General features: G+C 36.8%; 1 protein-coding gene across 3 annotated transcripts; it reads left to right on the top strand.

Moving 5' to 3' along the window:
- Positions 1–3,125: 3,125 nt before the first annotated feature.
- On the top strand, positions 3,126–11,844 carry LOC122599968 (nuclear pore complex protein NUP98A). 3 transcript variants are annotated; one of them, XM_043772602.1, is made up of 15 exons: positions 3,126–3,222; positions 3,478–3,571; positions 3,684–3,746; positions 4,894–5,193; positions 6,443–7,018; positions 7,124–7,345; positions 7,429–8,030; positions 9,294–9,369; positions 9,470–9,521; positions 9,605–9,743; positions 9,926–10,042; positions 10,152–10,320; positions 10,406–10,468; positions 10,642–11,329; positions 11,637–11,844. In XM_043772602.1, exons 3-14 carry the CDS (start codon positions 3,728–3,730, stop codon positions 11,310–11,312), a joined length of 3,006 nt encoding a protein of 1,001 aa, XP_043628537.1. In that variant the 5' UTR covers positions 3,126–3,222; positions 3,478–3,571; positions 3,684–3,727; the 3' UTR covers positions 11,313–11,329; positions 11,637–11,844. The 3 variants fall into 3 exon arrangements, with proteins under 3 accessions (XP_043628537.1, XP_043628529.1, XP_043628546.1); XM_043772594.1 differs by lacking the exon at positions 11,637–11,844 and having other exon boundaries at positions 10,642–11,482; XM_043772611.1 differs by lacking the exons at positions 3,478–3,571; positions 11,637–11,844 and having other exon boundaries at positions 3,167–3,222; positions 10,642–11,482.
- The last annotated feature ends 1,049 nt before the right edge of the window (positions 11,845–12,893 follow it).

Genomic DNA, 12,893 nt, shown 5'->3' with positions numbered 1-12,893 from the left:
ACTATTGCTTCCATTGTCAGCCACGTACGTGAAACTGTTGCCATGCATCGAATATTCCAGAAGCCCGTTTTGATGGATGAAGGAGTTGAAAGAAAGGGCACACGAGCTATTGAAACTGGAATTCTATCTTTCGTCGGGATTACGAATTGCATTGAAATCGCCCAATAGTATCCATAAACCTTGGATGTTGGAAATGTGTGCAGAGATTTCGTCCCACAGATGTTGTTTGGCAGAACAATCATGTGGGGCATAGATGTTGAGAATATGAAGAGGTTCTATGGTACCGATTATGTTCCCAGAAGTGATGAGATAGTGGTTTAATTTGATTTTGTTGGTGAGGAGGAAAACAGAGGGGTCCTAAACACTTAATAGGCCCCCTGAACGACCTTCAGAGCCAGTGGAAGGAATGAAGTCGTGAAGGAAATTATGGTTGCCCCAAAGGGTGTGAGGGAATAAGGTTTGGCTGTTGGGCCGGTGGGTTTCTTGGATGCAAATGAAGTTTAGGTGGTGATCTCGTTTAAGCTGATTAACCCATCTAGATTTACTGGGATCACTTAAACCACGAATATTTAATGAAAGAAAATTCATTGGGCCAAGGTTTTTTCCCAGTCTTGAATTACTTGGTCTTTGACAAGCTTCTCAAATCCCAAAAGTGGAACTCCAATGCATGGGCCAACGTCCATTGTGTCCCTGACTTCTTGATCGATTTCGGCATTGGTGTTATTGTCATGTGGATGGGGTGGTGGAGGGATTGTGGAGGAAGAAGGTGGTGGTGTAAGGGAGTGGGAGGAGGAATGAGTGGTGTTATCAGCTTGGCAAGAAGAAAGAAAATGTAAAGGGTTTGAGGTTGTTGGGGCATCATCCAGGGAGCAGAGGTTAAGGAAAGGAATTAGGTTGATTTTTGTACGAATGGATAAATTGGGGTTAAGTGAGGTGGTTTTAGGGGGGGTGGTATTGCAAAAAAAGGTGGTATTAGGGTTTTTTGTTTTCAAGAGGGAATGTGGTGAGTTGAGATCAAATTGTGTGTTGGAAGATGGATCGAGGACAGGGGAATGTTGGCGCTGCCTTTTTCTCGAAAATTGTGAGTTGTTATTTTGGTTGGGAAAATCTTGAGATATGGGAGGAGGGAATGTAGGTGGGGGAGGGATGGGTGGGGGCCGAGAGGAGTTTTGTTGGTTTGTGGTTCCAATATCAGGATAATTATTAGTTATTTCATAATTGTTCTTGGAAAAAGGTGTTTTTTTGTTTGGGGGTAGCAATTAATGGAGCTGCTGATTTCCCAGGAGAAGATGGGGAGTTTCTATCCGTTACAGGTGGATCGTTAGAATTCCGATCATCGCCACCAAAAATAGTGGCAGAGAGAAACGGGGGACACCAATCGCGGTCGTGTTCTTCAACAATCCTGACAGCAAACGATTTATTTGGTTTGTGATGCACCTTAACAATTTTGTCAATCCTTTCATGAGCATTTATGAGGATTAAAGCTTGAGCACAACTCAGATTGCCATCATTCGTAGCCACATATGCTGGTTCGAGGATTTGCCCAATGGTTGCTGCAACCTTGTTGACAATGGCAGAATCCCATAAGCGAAGAGGGATTCCAAACATTTCAACCAAGATGATTTTCCGAGTCCTATGGTCTTGGCCATTCCATATTTCGTATTTAGAGAACCATTTACTGAGGAAGTCGGATTTTTTTTGTAGGAAATCCTTAGCGGTTGCGGATGCTTTGAAAGTGAAAAGGATAGTAAGGCCACCAACATAGGAGATAGAGACATTAGTATATGGGTTAGTGTCATTTAAGATTGATTCAAGTTTTTGGAGGGTGGAAAAGCTGTTTGCAGTGGCGATGATTGAGGTATTCATCCATGAGGATGGCGTTTTGGTTGTGATGTTTAACAAGTCGATGGAGATTGAGTCGTCATTTGTGGACTTAGTTAACATATCCCGATAAGAGAGGCCAAAACTGATGTCAGATTTATGGTGGTAGGACATGTGAGGGTGGTGATGTCTGGGGGGTGGTGTTGTGGAGGGGGCATGTTATTCCGGCGAAAAGGGGGTGGGTTGCTGTTGAACGGATTATGGTGGTGAGGAGGTGGGAAGTTGTTGTAGTGAGGGGTGGAATTACCATTTCTGTCATGTCGTGATGGCTTTGTCATTTCTGGTTTGTTCCTGCCGGCGGTGGGGGGAAGGGGGTTCTCTCTCTCTCTCACACATAACGTAGATTAACTCTATCATTGCTCCTATATTAGCAGCTAACCAAGCATAACAAAAAATATAATGTGTTAATGACATCAACAACAGATTTTATGATTATAAAACACCAACTAATGAACAAAATTTTAACTTTCTAGTTAGAAAACCTTTTTAGAAATTTGTGAACTACGGGATTTCAAGACACCCATGCTTTATATATTAACTATTTACTTTATTTTATTTATTATTAATTTAAAATTATTAATATTAACTAATATCTATATCTATATCTATATTATATTATAAAGCAGATTCACTTTCAACTTTCAACATTTAAATTCAACAATGTACACATGTTAATGCATAATGTACCATACATCAATGCATACAACTTTCTCCCTCTTGCATAAATCATTTTATTCCACTAATTCTATCAAAATCTTTTATCTCAAAAACCGTACATCAATAAATTTTAAAAATTATATGGGTGTTCTTAAAATTTCATGCTCTTTCATTAGAGATGTCATTCGATATACTTTCGACGAATTTTTAAATCCGATGATGGAGCTCGGCTAAGACATTTGGCTATGACATTCTATGACATATCACCTCCTATGATCTAGCACACTTTATGACCTATCACCCTCATCATTTTACCGCCGCAACGCGTGGGTAACGTGCTAGTACCTACAAATAAAAATTGGACTCAACTTTACGCAACTCACATACGTATTTAACCTTTTTACCATTTTTCAAACCAACATTTACATTTCCATCCTATATTTTTCTGTAATGAAAAATTGAAAATAGCGTAAGTATTAAGCTAGTTTAACCCAGAAGCGGTTAAAAAAAGTCACCCATATATATACATCACATCAGACCATTTGTTTTGTTTTTTCCTATTTACCCTTTGCCACTGTAAACCTATTTACAGAACATATAATCGCCTCTCTCTCTTTCTGTATCTATACAACAAAATCCTCTTTTCCTCCATAATTCTCTAATTCTGTATAGATCCACGATCAGGTATAATAATAATAATAATCCTTTACATATACATATCTATATATATATATCTGTATCTATACGTACATGCTCAATTTCATCGCTTATTTATCTCGTATTATTATTGCTAACTATAATTATTAATTAATTTTTGATTTAATTAATTATTACATTAATGATTATATAATTATTATGTATTATTAATTAATTCATTTTAGGTTTTTTTTTGGCGTTATATTTGTTGTATTGATGTATAGCTCCGTTTGTAAATTTTAGGCGTATAGATTTCGGTTCAGTGCTGTGCCGTCCACTTGTTTCGGGTTTCGGTAACTATACAGTGGATATATTATATATATATATAAATTTGCAGGTGTGTGGATGTTCTTTTGTTATGTGTTAATTTGAAAGTTTTTGTTTATAGATTTTATCGTGTTTTGTTTGTATGTGAATAGTGAGTTAATGTCCTTTTTTCCGTCTTTCAGGATTTTTGAGATCAGGAGGCTGTGTGAAATAATAAGAAGGAACGATGTTTGGCGCTAGTAACCGTAAGTTTATTACGAGTATTACTTTTGAATGTATGTAGGTTATTTTTGTTAATGTAATTTGCCGATTTTCTCAATGTTTGCTTGAATAACTGATATGCGAAAGATGCATCGGTCCTAGTTAAACATTATGTCTAGGGTTTGCATTTGTCAGCTAAAAAGGATGTTTATAGATATGGCGTTAATTTACTATGAACTTGCCAATTGATTCTTTTTCGGGGAATGCTACTACCAGAAAGTCATTTATTTACATGATAAAACTTTGTGTTCCGTGGTATTGGTCTCCATATGAGCGGTTGAGATTCAGCGTTACCTTTTTTTTTTGCATGTGGATATATTAATGGATGTTCAACTTATTTGCGATAACTTAATTATAAGATGATTGTGTCACAAATATAAAGTATAAAGGTCCTATAGAGGATTCTAGCCTTCCATGTTATTTTGTTGATGTTTTGAAAATGCAAATTATGTGAAGGCAAATAAATACCCTTCTTATAGTTATAGTTAGGATAAGAATGCCTGCTTTTATATGTCCATGTTCATCTAGAATATAATGTAGCTTAATCTGCTACCCATTTTAAGCATACCACTTTATCTTCATTTTAGGAACTCCATGTACCATGCTCAAAGCATAAACTTTGTATCTGGTAACAGTTTTGTATTTTAGGACAATTTTGTCCCAAACTAAATACTTTTTTGGACCCCCCATGGAACTAAAATAAGCCCCAGTTATGTCTACGCCTATCTGTTAAATTTAAGTTAAAGGATCAGTCTATTAGCTAGACAGTGTAATATACTGTCCCTTAAAAGTTGATTCAGATAATCGAGCTAGTACGTCCAGTTTGCAAGTTCCATCTTGTATTCATTCCTATAATTATCTGTTTACTCTGTTTATAGGGCTTAATTCACGTAATTAAGCATCTACTGTAAGTAGTACCTATATGTTTATTTGATATATTTGTAGAAAATCTGAAATAAGATAGCCAAATGACGAATATTAAAGTTTTTGAGATTAAGGCAGTGATTTACAATATATTCGAGATTGATAGCTGTATGCTGCATACTTGATTCTTGGGACTTCCCAGTTTGCTGTGTAATTTCTTGTCTTGCTGTCAAATATTATACATCTAATTGCTTTTGATTTTAACAGCTTTTGGGCAGTCTTCTAATAGCCCATTTGGGTCCCCTTCAGTTTTTGGGCAAAACAATAATGCAAACAACAATCCATTTGCGCAAAAACCATTTGGTAGCCCATCTCCCTTTGGTGCACAAACTGGAGGTTCTATCTTTGGGGGCACATCTACTGGTGTGTTTGGTTCCTCACCAGCTTTTGGTGCATCATCAACTCCTACTTTTGGGAGTTCAATGCCTGCTTTTGGAGCTTCATCAAGCCCAGCCTTCAGCTCATCAAGCCCAGCCTTTGGTGCTTCATCAAGTCCAGCCTTTGGTGGTAAGCAGACTACGGACCAATCTATAATTTTAATGGTTTTGTGAAGAATATCTGGTTTTGGCTTAGTCTTTAATATCAGGATTTTTGGAAAATATATATGTATACACACACACACGCACACACACATATATATATATGTATGTATATGTACTTGTCATTTTACCCGCACGGTGTTGCGGAACATGTTTTTAGTTTATCCAACAAAGTTTTCGATACATACAATATATAATAGTATTAGGGTACTACAAATGCATTTATGTCAATATGTGAACCATATTAAATAACAAAGAAAACATATAACGATAATAAAAGAGTAAGAAAATATGAAAAACATATAACAAAACAATAACTATTAATGCATAAAAATGACACTTCGACGACGGTGATGTAATATAGTAATTTGCTTTAAATTTTACATTAACGTAAATGTGTAACAGTTGTTTGATGGAAACATGAGAACCTAATAGTTTGGGGTTAAAAAACTGGAAATGACAACTTTGGTTGGGGGCAAAAGTTATACTATGATGGTATAAAAGTTAAAAGACATAAACTTTTAGGGGTGAAAATGAAAATTTGGAGAAATGAAAGTAGTTGTACCTCAGTCATAAAGACTTGTGCATACCATATTGCTTTTTAGTATATATATAATATTATATTGGAAAGAATCTTTAATATCAGTTTTAGTGCCTGCTCTGAGTTTAGCTTCTTTAGTATCTTATAGGATATGGTTTTGGCTTAATCTTTAATATCAATGGTTTTGTGAAGGATAATTGGCATCTATTGTAGGTGTTCTGTGTGGCTGGTTAAGATACTGCTGTATTTGCAAATAGTCATATTGATGCTTTTATGTTTTAATGATTTAATAATTACAACCGGTGATATTTACTATTATTCTTCTTTTATGGCAAGCATAGTTTAGAATCTTTCTTGTAATGACTCAGTTGCATATAATGAAGTTTCTTCCACTCACAGTTGAAACAATCAGTCAATCACTTCTTTAGACTTTCTTTATTCGCTTGGTGTCTTGCCAAGTTAATGCTTGGGCGTGGCTTTGTTTCGTGATGTTCATACCTGTTGTATATGATCACATCGGTTTCATATCTGTTCAGATTTTAGTATTTCCATATTCCTTACTTGATCTCTTTTGTCAAATGTATGAATTATATATTATCATTCTTGCTCTTCAATTCCCTTTAATCCCTTTGTATACCTGTTAAATTTATTTTGCTCCCTCTACTTCGAATTACAGGTACTTCTGCGTTTGGGCAAAAGCCTGCATTTGGCTTTGGATCCACTCCACAGGCGAGTCCTTTTGGAAGTTCGTTTCAGCAATCACAACCTGCTTTTGGAACCAGCGTGTTTGGCTCATCACCTTTTGGAGCTTCTAGTCAACCTGCCTTTGGTGCTCCGAGCACACCAGCATTTGGATCCGCAAGCACTTCTGCTTTTGGTGCCACAAGCACTCCTGCGTTTGGTGTCACAAGCACACCTGCTTTTGGTTCAACATCAACCCCATCATTTGGCAACACAGGATCCGGATTTGGTGTTTCTGGCTCTTCTGTTTTTGGATCTAGTACTCCAGCATTTGGTGCTTCTAGCACTCCAGCCTTTGGTGTATCAAGTTCAGCATTTGGTTCTTCGAGTACTGCTTTTGGAACCTCAAGTACTCCAGCATTTGGCTCTTCACCGACCCCTGCTTTTGGCTCTGCTAGCTCTCCTTTCGCTTTTGGGTCTAGTCCAGCATTTGGTCAATCTGCAGCTGCATTTAGCAGCAGTCCATTTGGTACTGCTACCTCGACCTTTGGGGCGCCAAGCTCTCCGTTTGGTACAATGCTCTGTACATAGTTGTTTATTTGTTTATGAACTAATAATATGTACTCTGGTGCTTAATGTTTACTTAGCTGAACTATGTTTCTACACACAAATGCAGGTGTTCAGACTACGACACCAGCATTTGGGAGCCCTGGTTTTGGACAACCGTCTGTTCAACGTGTGGGAAGTAGAGTAACCCCTTATGCTCAGACACCTGAGGCTGATAGTGGTGCTAGCGGTACCGCTGTCGGGAAACTGGAATCAATATCGGCGATGCCTGCATACAAAGAAAAAAGTCATGAAGAACTCAGATGGGAAGACTATCAAGCAGGAGATAAAGGTAATAACTATTGTGGTCATCATTGATTTTCTGATTTGTTAGTATTTATGTATTTCTTCTGTTTGTTGTTATTTTGGTTTCAGGTGGGCCAAATCCTGCTAGTCAGTCTTCTAGTGGAATGGGCTTTGGTAATAATACTCAGCAATCAAACCTTTTTTCTTCCTCTCCTGCGTTTAATCAGACATCTTCAAATCCATTTTCTTCCACTACATCTACCAACCCATTTGCCCCAAAGACCTCAACTTTCAGTACTCCGGGTTTTTCAAACTCAACCCCTTCACTTGTATCTTCGCCCTTTAGTGTTGCCACATCTAACCCATTTGCATCAACACCAACTTCAACACCATCTGTATTTGGTACAGCTTCTGCTTTTGCATCTGCTACTTCTCCATCTCTTTTTGGTACTCCTAGTACATCAACTTTTGGAACACCATCTATATTTAATACAAATCAACCCCAGGGAACTCAATTTTCTACTAGTCTAAACTTCGCCAACACACAATCTACTCCCCTGTTTCAGTCCACTCCCTCCCAAACCAGTTCTCCGTTTGCGCAGAGTAACTTTGCGCAGCCTGTCTCAGCGTTTAGTGCTCCTGCCTTTAATCAATCAAATGCATTTGCAACAAACATGTTCTCAAGCACCCCATCATTAAACGCTAGCAGCATGGCATTCAACTCGACAACTGTGAGTTTCTTCTGGTGCTTTTTATGAATCTTTGATTACTTATTATTACTAAATGTTAATATAGTCGTCGGGAAACTTATTTTTTCTCGTTTTGTTTCTACAACTTCTTAATGGTCTTGTAGGTAGGTATTACTATGGTTAGTCTACTAAAAAGCTAATATTTTAAAGTGGTCTAAGATTTTTAGCTTGTTGCTCTCTTTTTACAAGTCTAATTATGTGAAGTGGATCAGAATCTGTGACATTACCCACATCTCTTTTGAGTCTGTAGATCCGTCAACCAGTCATGGGACATTGAGTTGCCGAGGCGCTACAGATGAATTATTATTGCCCCTATATACAAAAATTACTTTTCCTTAAAGTGTGTTAGGTGTGGTGAACTGGTGACTAAATTTGCTATAGATATGAACTATTAGGCTGATTTACAAGTTATAATGTTTGTTATTCTATAATGAAGTTTAGGTTTTGTGTTTTTTTTTTTGGCATTTCTAGAGGCAGATAGTTCTATGTATTTGATTGTTGTGGTTACTTTCTCAATGTAAGAACCAATTGCTTTTGATCAGGCTGATTTGTGTTATGTTTTGCCTCAATGGGTATGGAAAAAATTTCTGAAAGGAAACCAGTCTTAAATGGAAAGTTACACAAAGTTTATGTTTAATCGGTGTATGCCCCTAGCGTTTCTAAGAGTTTAGACGATTGATGCGGTAGTAATGTAGTTTGCAAACCTTATTAACTTAATCAATAGCATGCCTAAAGAATTTAGATGATTGAAACCCCTTATTGATTGTTAGCAGGAAGACTGTTTGCTTTTATTCTTTCTTTTATTTTAAATCATCTTACTGAAATCTTTAATTGAAATCACCTTTTATGTTTCCATGTAATATGTTCAGATGGGCTCTTATAAGTTATGTTTTGTTGGATATGCTATAAGGTGTGTTAGGCTGTATGTTCTGTTATTTTACTCTTTTCTTAATGTAAAAAGGTGATACTTGGCCGACATGTATCGTTACTTACCTCTTACTCTCACAGTTCTTCCTCCGTTTAGCCGGAGGTACTTATGAAGCAGTCTATCTACCTTTGGGTAGAGGCAAGACTGTCTACAACACACCTTATTTTTTCTGTTCACTCGTCTCAATTTGTTTGTTCTATATGAGATCATTGACATGCTTGTATCAATATGCAAATTGGTTATATTTCCGAACTGGGATCTGAGCTTGAGTTCAGAATTTTTAGTCATTATCTAATTTTTGTTGGTGATGTATGCAGCCTTCACTTTCAATGCCTTTTCAATCAGCTCAACCAACTCAGAATCCAGGTGGTTTTGCTTTCCCAGCACCAACAGGTGATTCATCTTATTTCAATTTTTATACTCTATGAAAGCCATTTTGAAATTCTTCTTTAACTCAGTTTCCTTTCATTTTTCTTACCTTCTTTAATAACAGCCGGCATTGGTGGCACATCTAGCATTTTTGGTCAGAATAATTTTGGGCAACTGTATGTTCTTTTTTTTACCAAGTGTTGTATATTATTCTTTTCATATGGAATTTCTCAATGCATCAACATCCTTAATGTTACAGGTCTTCTAATCAGGTCCCAGCACTTGCACAACAGCAATCTATTACAAATCCTTTTGGAACTCTACCAGCAATGCCTCAAATGTCAATTGGCGGTGTGGGAAATGCACCTTCAATTCAATATGGGATTTCCAGCTTGCCAGTATGTATTATATAAACAATCAAGTGTAGCCACTTGTTTAGTTTGTGTTCAATTTTTTCTGTTTGTATTTGAATCACTTGGGTCTTTATGCCCACATTTATTGCTTCCTACATAGTTACTCACACTCACAAATCTAGATCAACTTTAATATGGTTCTTGTAGCTTACTGTTTCCCTCTTTAGGTGGTTGACAAACCTGCTCCCCTGAGGCTATCATCTGTGCTGACTTCTCGCCATCTTTCTCAACGGCGAGTTAGGTTGCCCGCTAGGAAATATCTCCCGAAAACTGATGGTCCAAAGGTGATTTAAGGTTTTATGACTAAGTTTAGTCTCATGTTTTTTTTCTTAGTTTCATATAGTGTCTCCAAAACAGAAAACTAGGTTTTAAAGATGTGATTGGTTTCTGCAGGTCTCATTTTTCAGTGACGAGGAAGATACTACCAGCACACCCAAAGCAGATGCTCTTTTCGTTCCCAGGGAGAATCCAAGAGCTCTGGTCATTCGTCCTCTAGAACAAGGGCCTGGAAAACCATCAGCAGATAAACCAAAAAATGCTTCTTCTCCAGCACAAGCTAATGGTAAATATTTTTAAAGGATTATGGAAAGCTTGCTAATAATAAGATGCATCATCTCAGCATTTTTTTTTTTCTTTTTCAAATTTAGGTGAAAGTAGAGAGTTCGCTTCTACCACTCATGTAAATGGGCGCTTTGCAGATAATGGAAATAGTAAGATCATTCTTATATGATACTTCTAACAATTACAAAGTCCTTGTTATCTGCAATTACCTTTTTTAGCTATAATATGTTATATTCTAGTAGCATATTTAAGCTTTGTTATTTGTTTGTTTGTATTACCTTTCTTATATTTCCTCGTTTATTCAATTACAAATCGTTTGTAGGAAATCATTCTGAAAATGGCATTCTAAAGGAACAAACTACATCTATTAATATGGTGCAAAAGACTAATGGTGTACATGATGATCAGTCAGCCCCGAAATCAGACTCATATATCAGCTTGACGGGTCACAGAGCCGGAGAGGCAGCAATTGTATATGAACACGGGGCTGATATTGAGGCACTTATGCCCAAACTACGTCAATCAGATTACTACACTGAGCCTCGGATCCAGGAGTTAGCAGCCAAAGAGCGAGCCCAACCAGGTTTTTGCCGCCGTGTAAAGGATTTTGTTGTGGGTCGTCATAATTATGGAAGCATCAAATTCCTTGGGGAAACAGACGTGAGACGTTTAGAACTTGAGTCTCTTATCCAATTCAATAATCGCGAAGTGATTGTTTATTTGGACGAGACAAAGAAACCACCTATCGGACAAGGCCTCAACAAGCCTGCTGAAGTAACACTTCTGAACATAAAGTGTTCTGACAAAAAAACCGGGCGCCATTTCACTGAAGGACCTAGAATTGAAAAATATAAAGAAATGCTCAAAAAGAAAGCCGAGGACCAAGGTGCCGAGTTTGTCTCATATGATCCTGTTAAAGGGGAATGGAAGTTCAGGGTTAGCCATTTCAGTCGGTACTGGCTCCAAGATGACAATGAAGATGACTTGGCCTGAAGATGGTACTGCTTGTGGTAAGCAATTATCTGTTTCTTAGCCTGCTTATAAACACTGGTTTGTATAACATTTGTTGGGCTTGTGGTATACATACAACCTAGTGCTTTTGGTAGGCTCAAACATCTGTTATTGTGGTTTGATACGAGTTCTTTTTGTTTTTGTTTTTTTTTTTTAATTAAATCTTTTGGTGATAGTGTTTAATCCTAACAGTGTCAATATGATTATTCAATGGTTTGAGTTGGTGGATATGAACAAAAAAAAAAGTTCAATGGCTACACATTTTTTTTTCCCTGTATTTAACTGTGATGTAACAAATCATTGCAGATTTTGGAGTTTTGTCATTTCTGATTCCTGCAGCGTTTGATTTTTTCATGGAATGCCAATGTAAAATACATGTCTTAGAGGTTGGATACTCGTTTGTGCTTATCGTTTATTGTATGTGTATGGTTAATAACTTTTTTTGTATTACACTCAGAATTTGTCATGTCTTAGAGGTTATATAATTTTAAAACATGTTTTATCCGTTGATTCATGTCTGACTTCCACAGTTCCACTACCACATTATGCTACATGGTTGGCTTGTATTCAATCTCGTCACTTGCCGTGTTCTTATAATAGTGATTTGATTTCTAAGATGTTCTTATAATAGTGATTTAGTTTCTTAAATGTTTAAATTTATTCTAGTAACAGTAGCCAAGAGTGTGTTTGGATTCGGTAAGTTGATCTTGAGTCTATCTGTATGTACTTGAATGATGGTTGAATCTATCAAACAGTTTTACAAAGTATGGTTGAGTACTTGAGTCCCATACTTCCCATTCATATATACGATATTCCCAAACAATGCTAATCTAGCCCTACTAATAAACGAAAGTACACATTAGAGGGAGCACAAATTAGAACTAATCAAAACACCTCCGATATGCGAAAATTAAAAGGGTAATGGGGGGAATTATAGCCCCGGTACCACAATTGAATACCCGTGGCCGTATAAGTTATATGATGCCGGTAAAATACCTCCATTCTAAACCCCACATGATTAGGGCACTTCAAAGGATCGAACCCGCGTATTTAAACTTCACATATGGGTCTAGGTTTCATTGATAACGGGTACCTTAAATGAATTTTTTTTGTGCCCAACAAGGATTGAACATGAGACCTTAAGGTCACAAAGTATTTATCTTACCACTAGGCTAATTCCTAGTTGGTAATATGCGAAAATTATATAACTACTTAAATACATATTAACTGAAAATTGTCGTAATTTTTCAGTTTATCTTACATATAAATGCATAGTGACAGAGTGTTTTATTCATTTACAAACAAGACATAGATTAATGGGCGATACCGCCATCATTTAGCATCTCCGATCATTACCGATTGCTCTCATCATCTTTAGTCATCCCACTATCTTCTTTTTTAAATAAAATTAAAGACGGACCAGTATCGTATCCAATTATCATCAAATTACCAATAAACTTTTTGGAGAAACTACATCCAAACACTTGCAACTTTGCAAGAGGCTTAATAGCTTGAATTAAACACTTTAAAAGACTATGCACCGCTATAAAATGAAAATGTTTG

The sequence above is a fragment of the Erigeron canadensis genome, chromosome 1, assembly GCF_010389155.1.
Source record: "Erigeron canadensis isolate Cc75 chromosome 1, C_canadensis_v1, whole genome shotgun sequence".
Taxonomy (NCBI): Eukaryota; Viridiplantae; Streptophyta; class Magnoliopsida; order Asterales; family Asteraceae; genus Erigeron; species Erigeron canadensis.
Note: the sequence above shows the minus strand (reverse complement) of the source record. Positions and strands in the feature narration are given on the sequence as shown.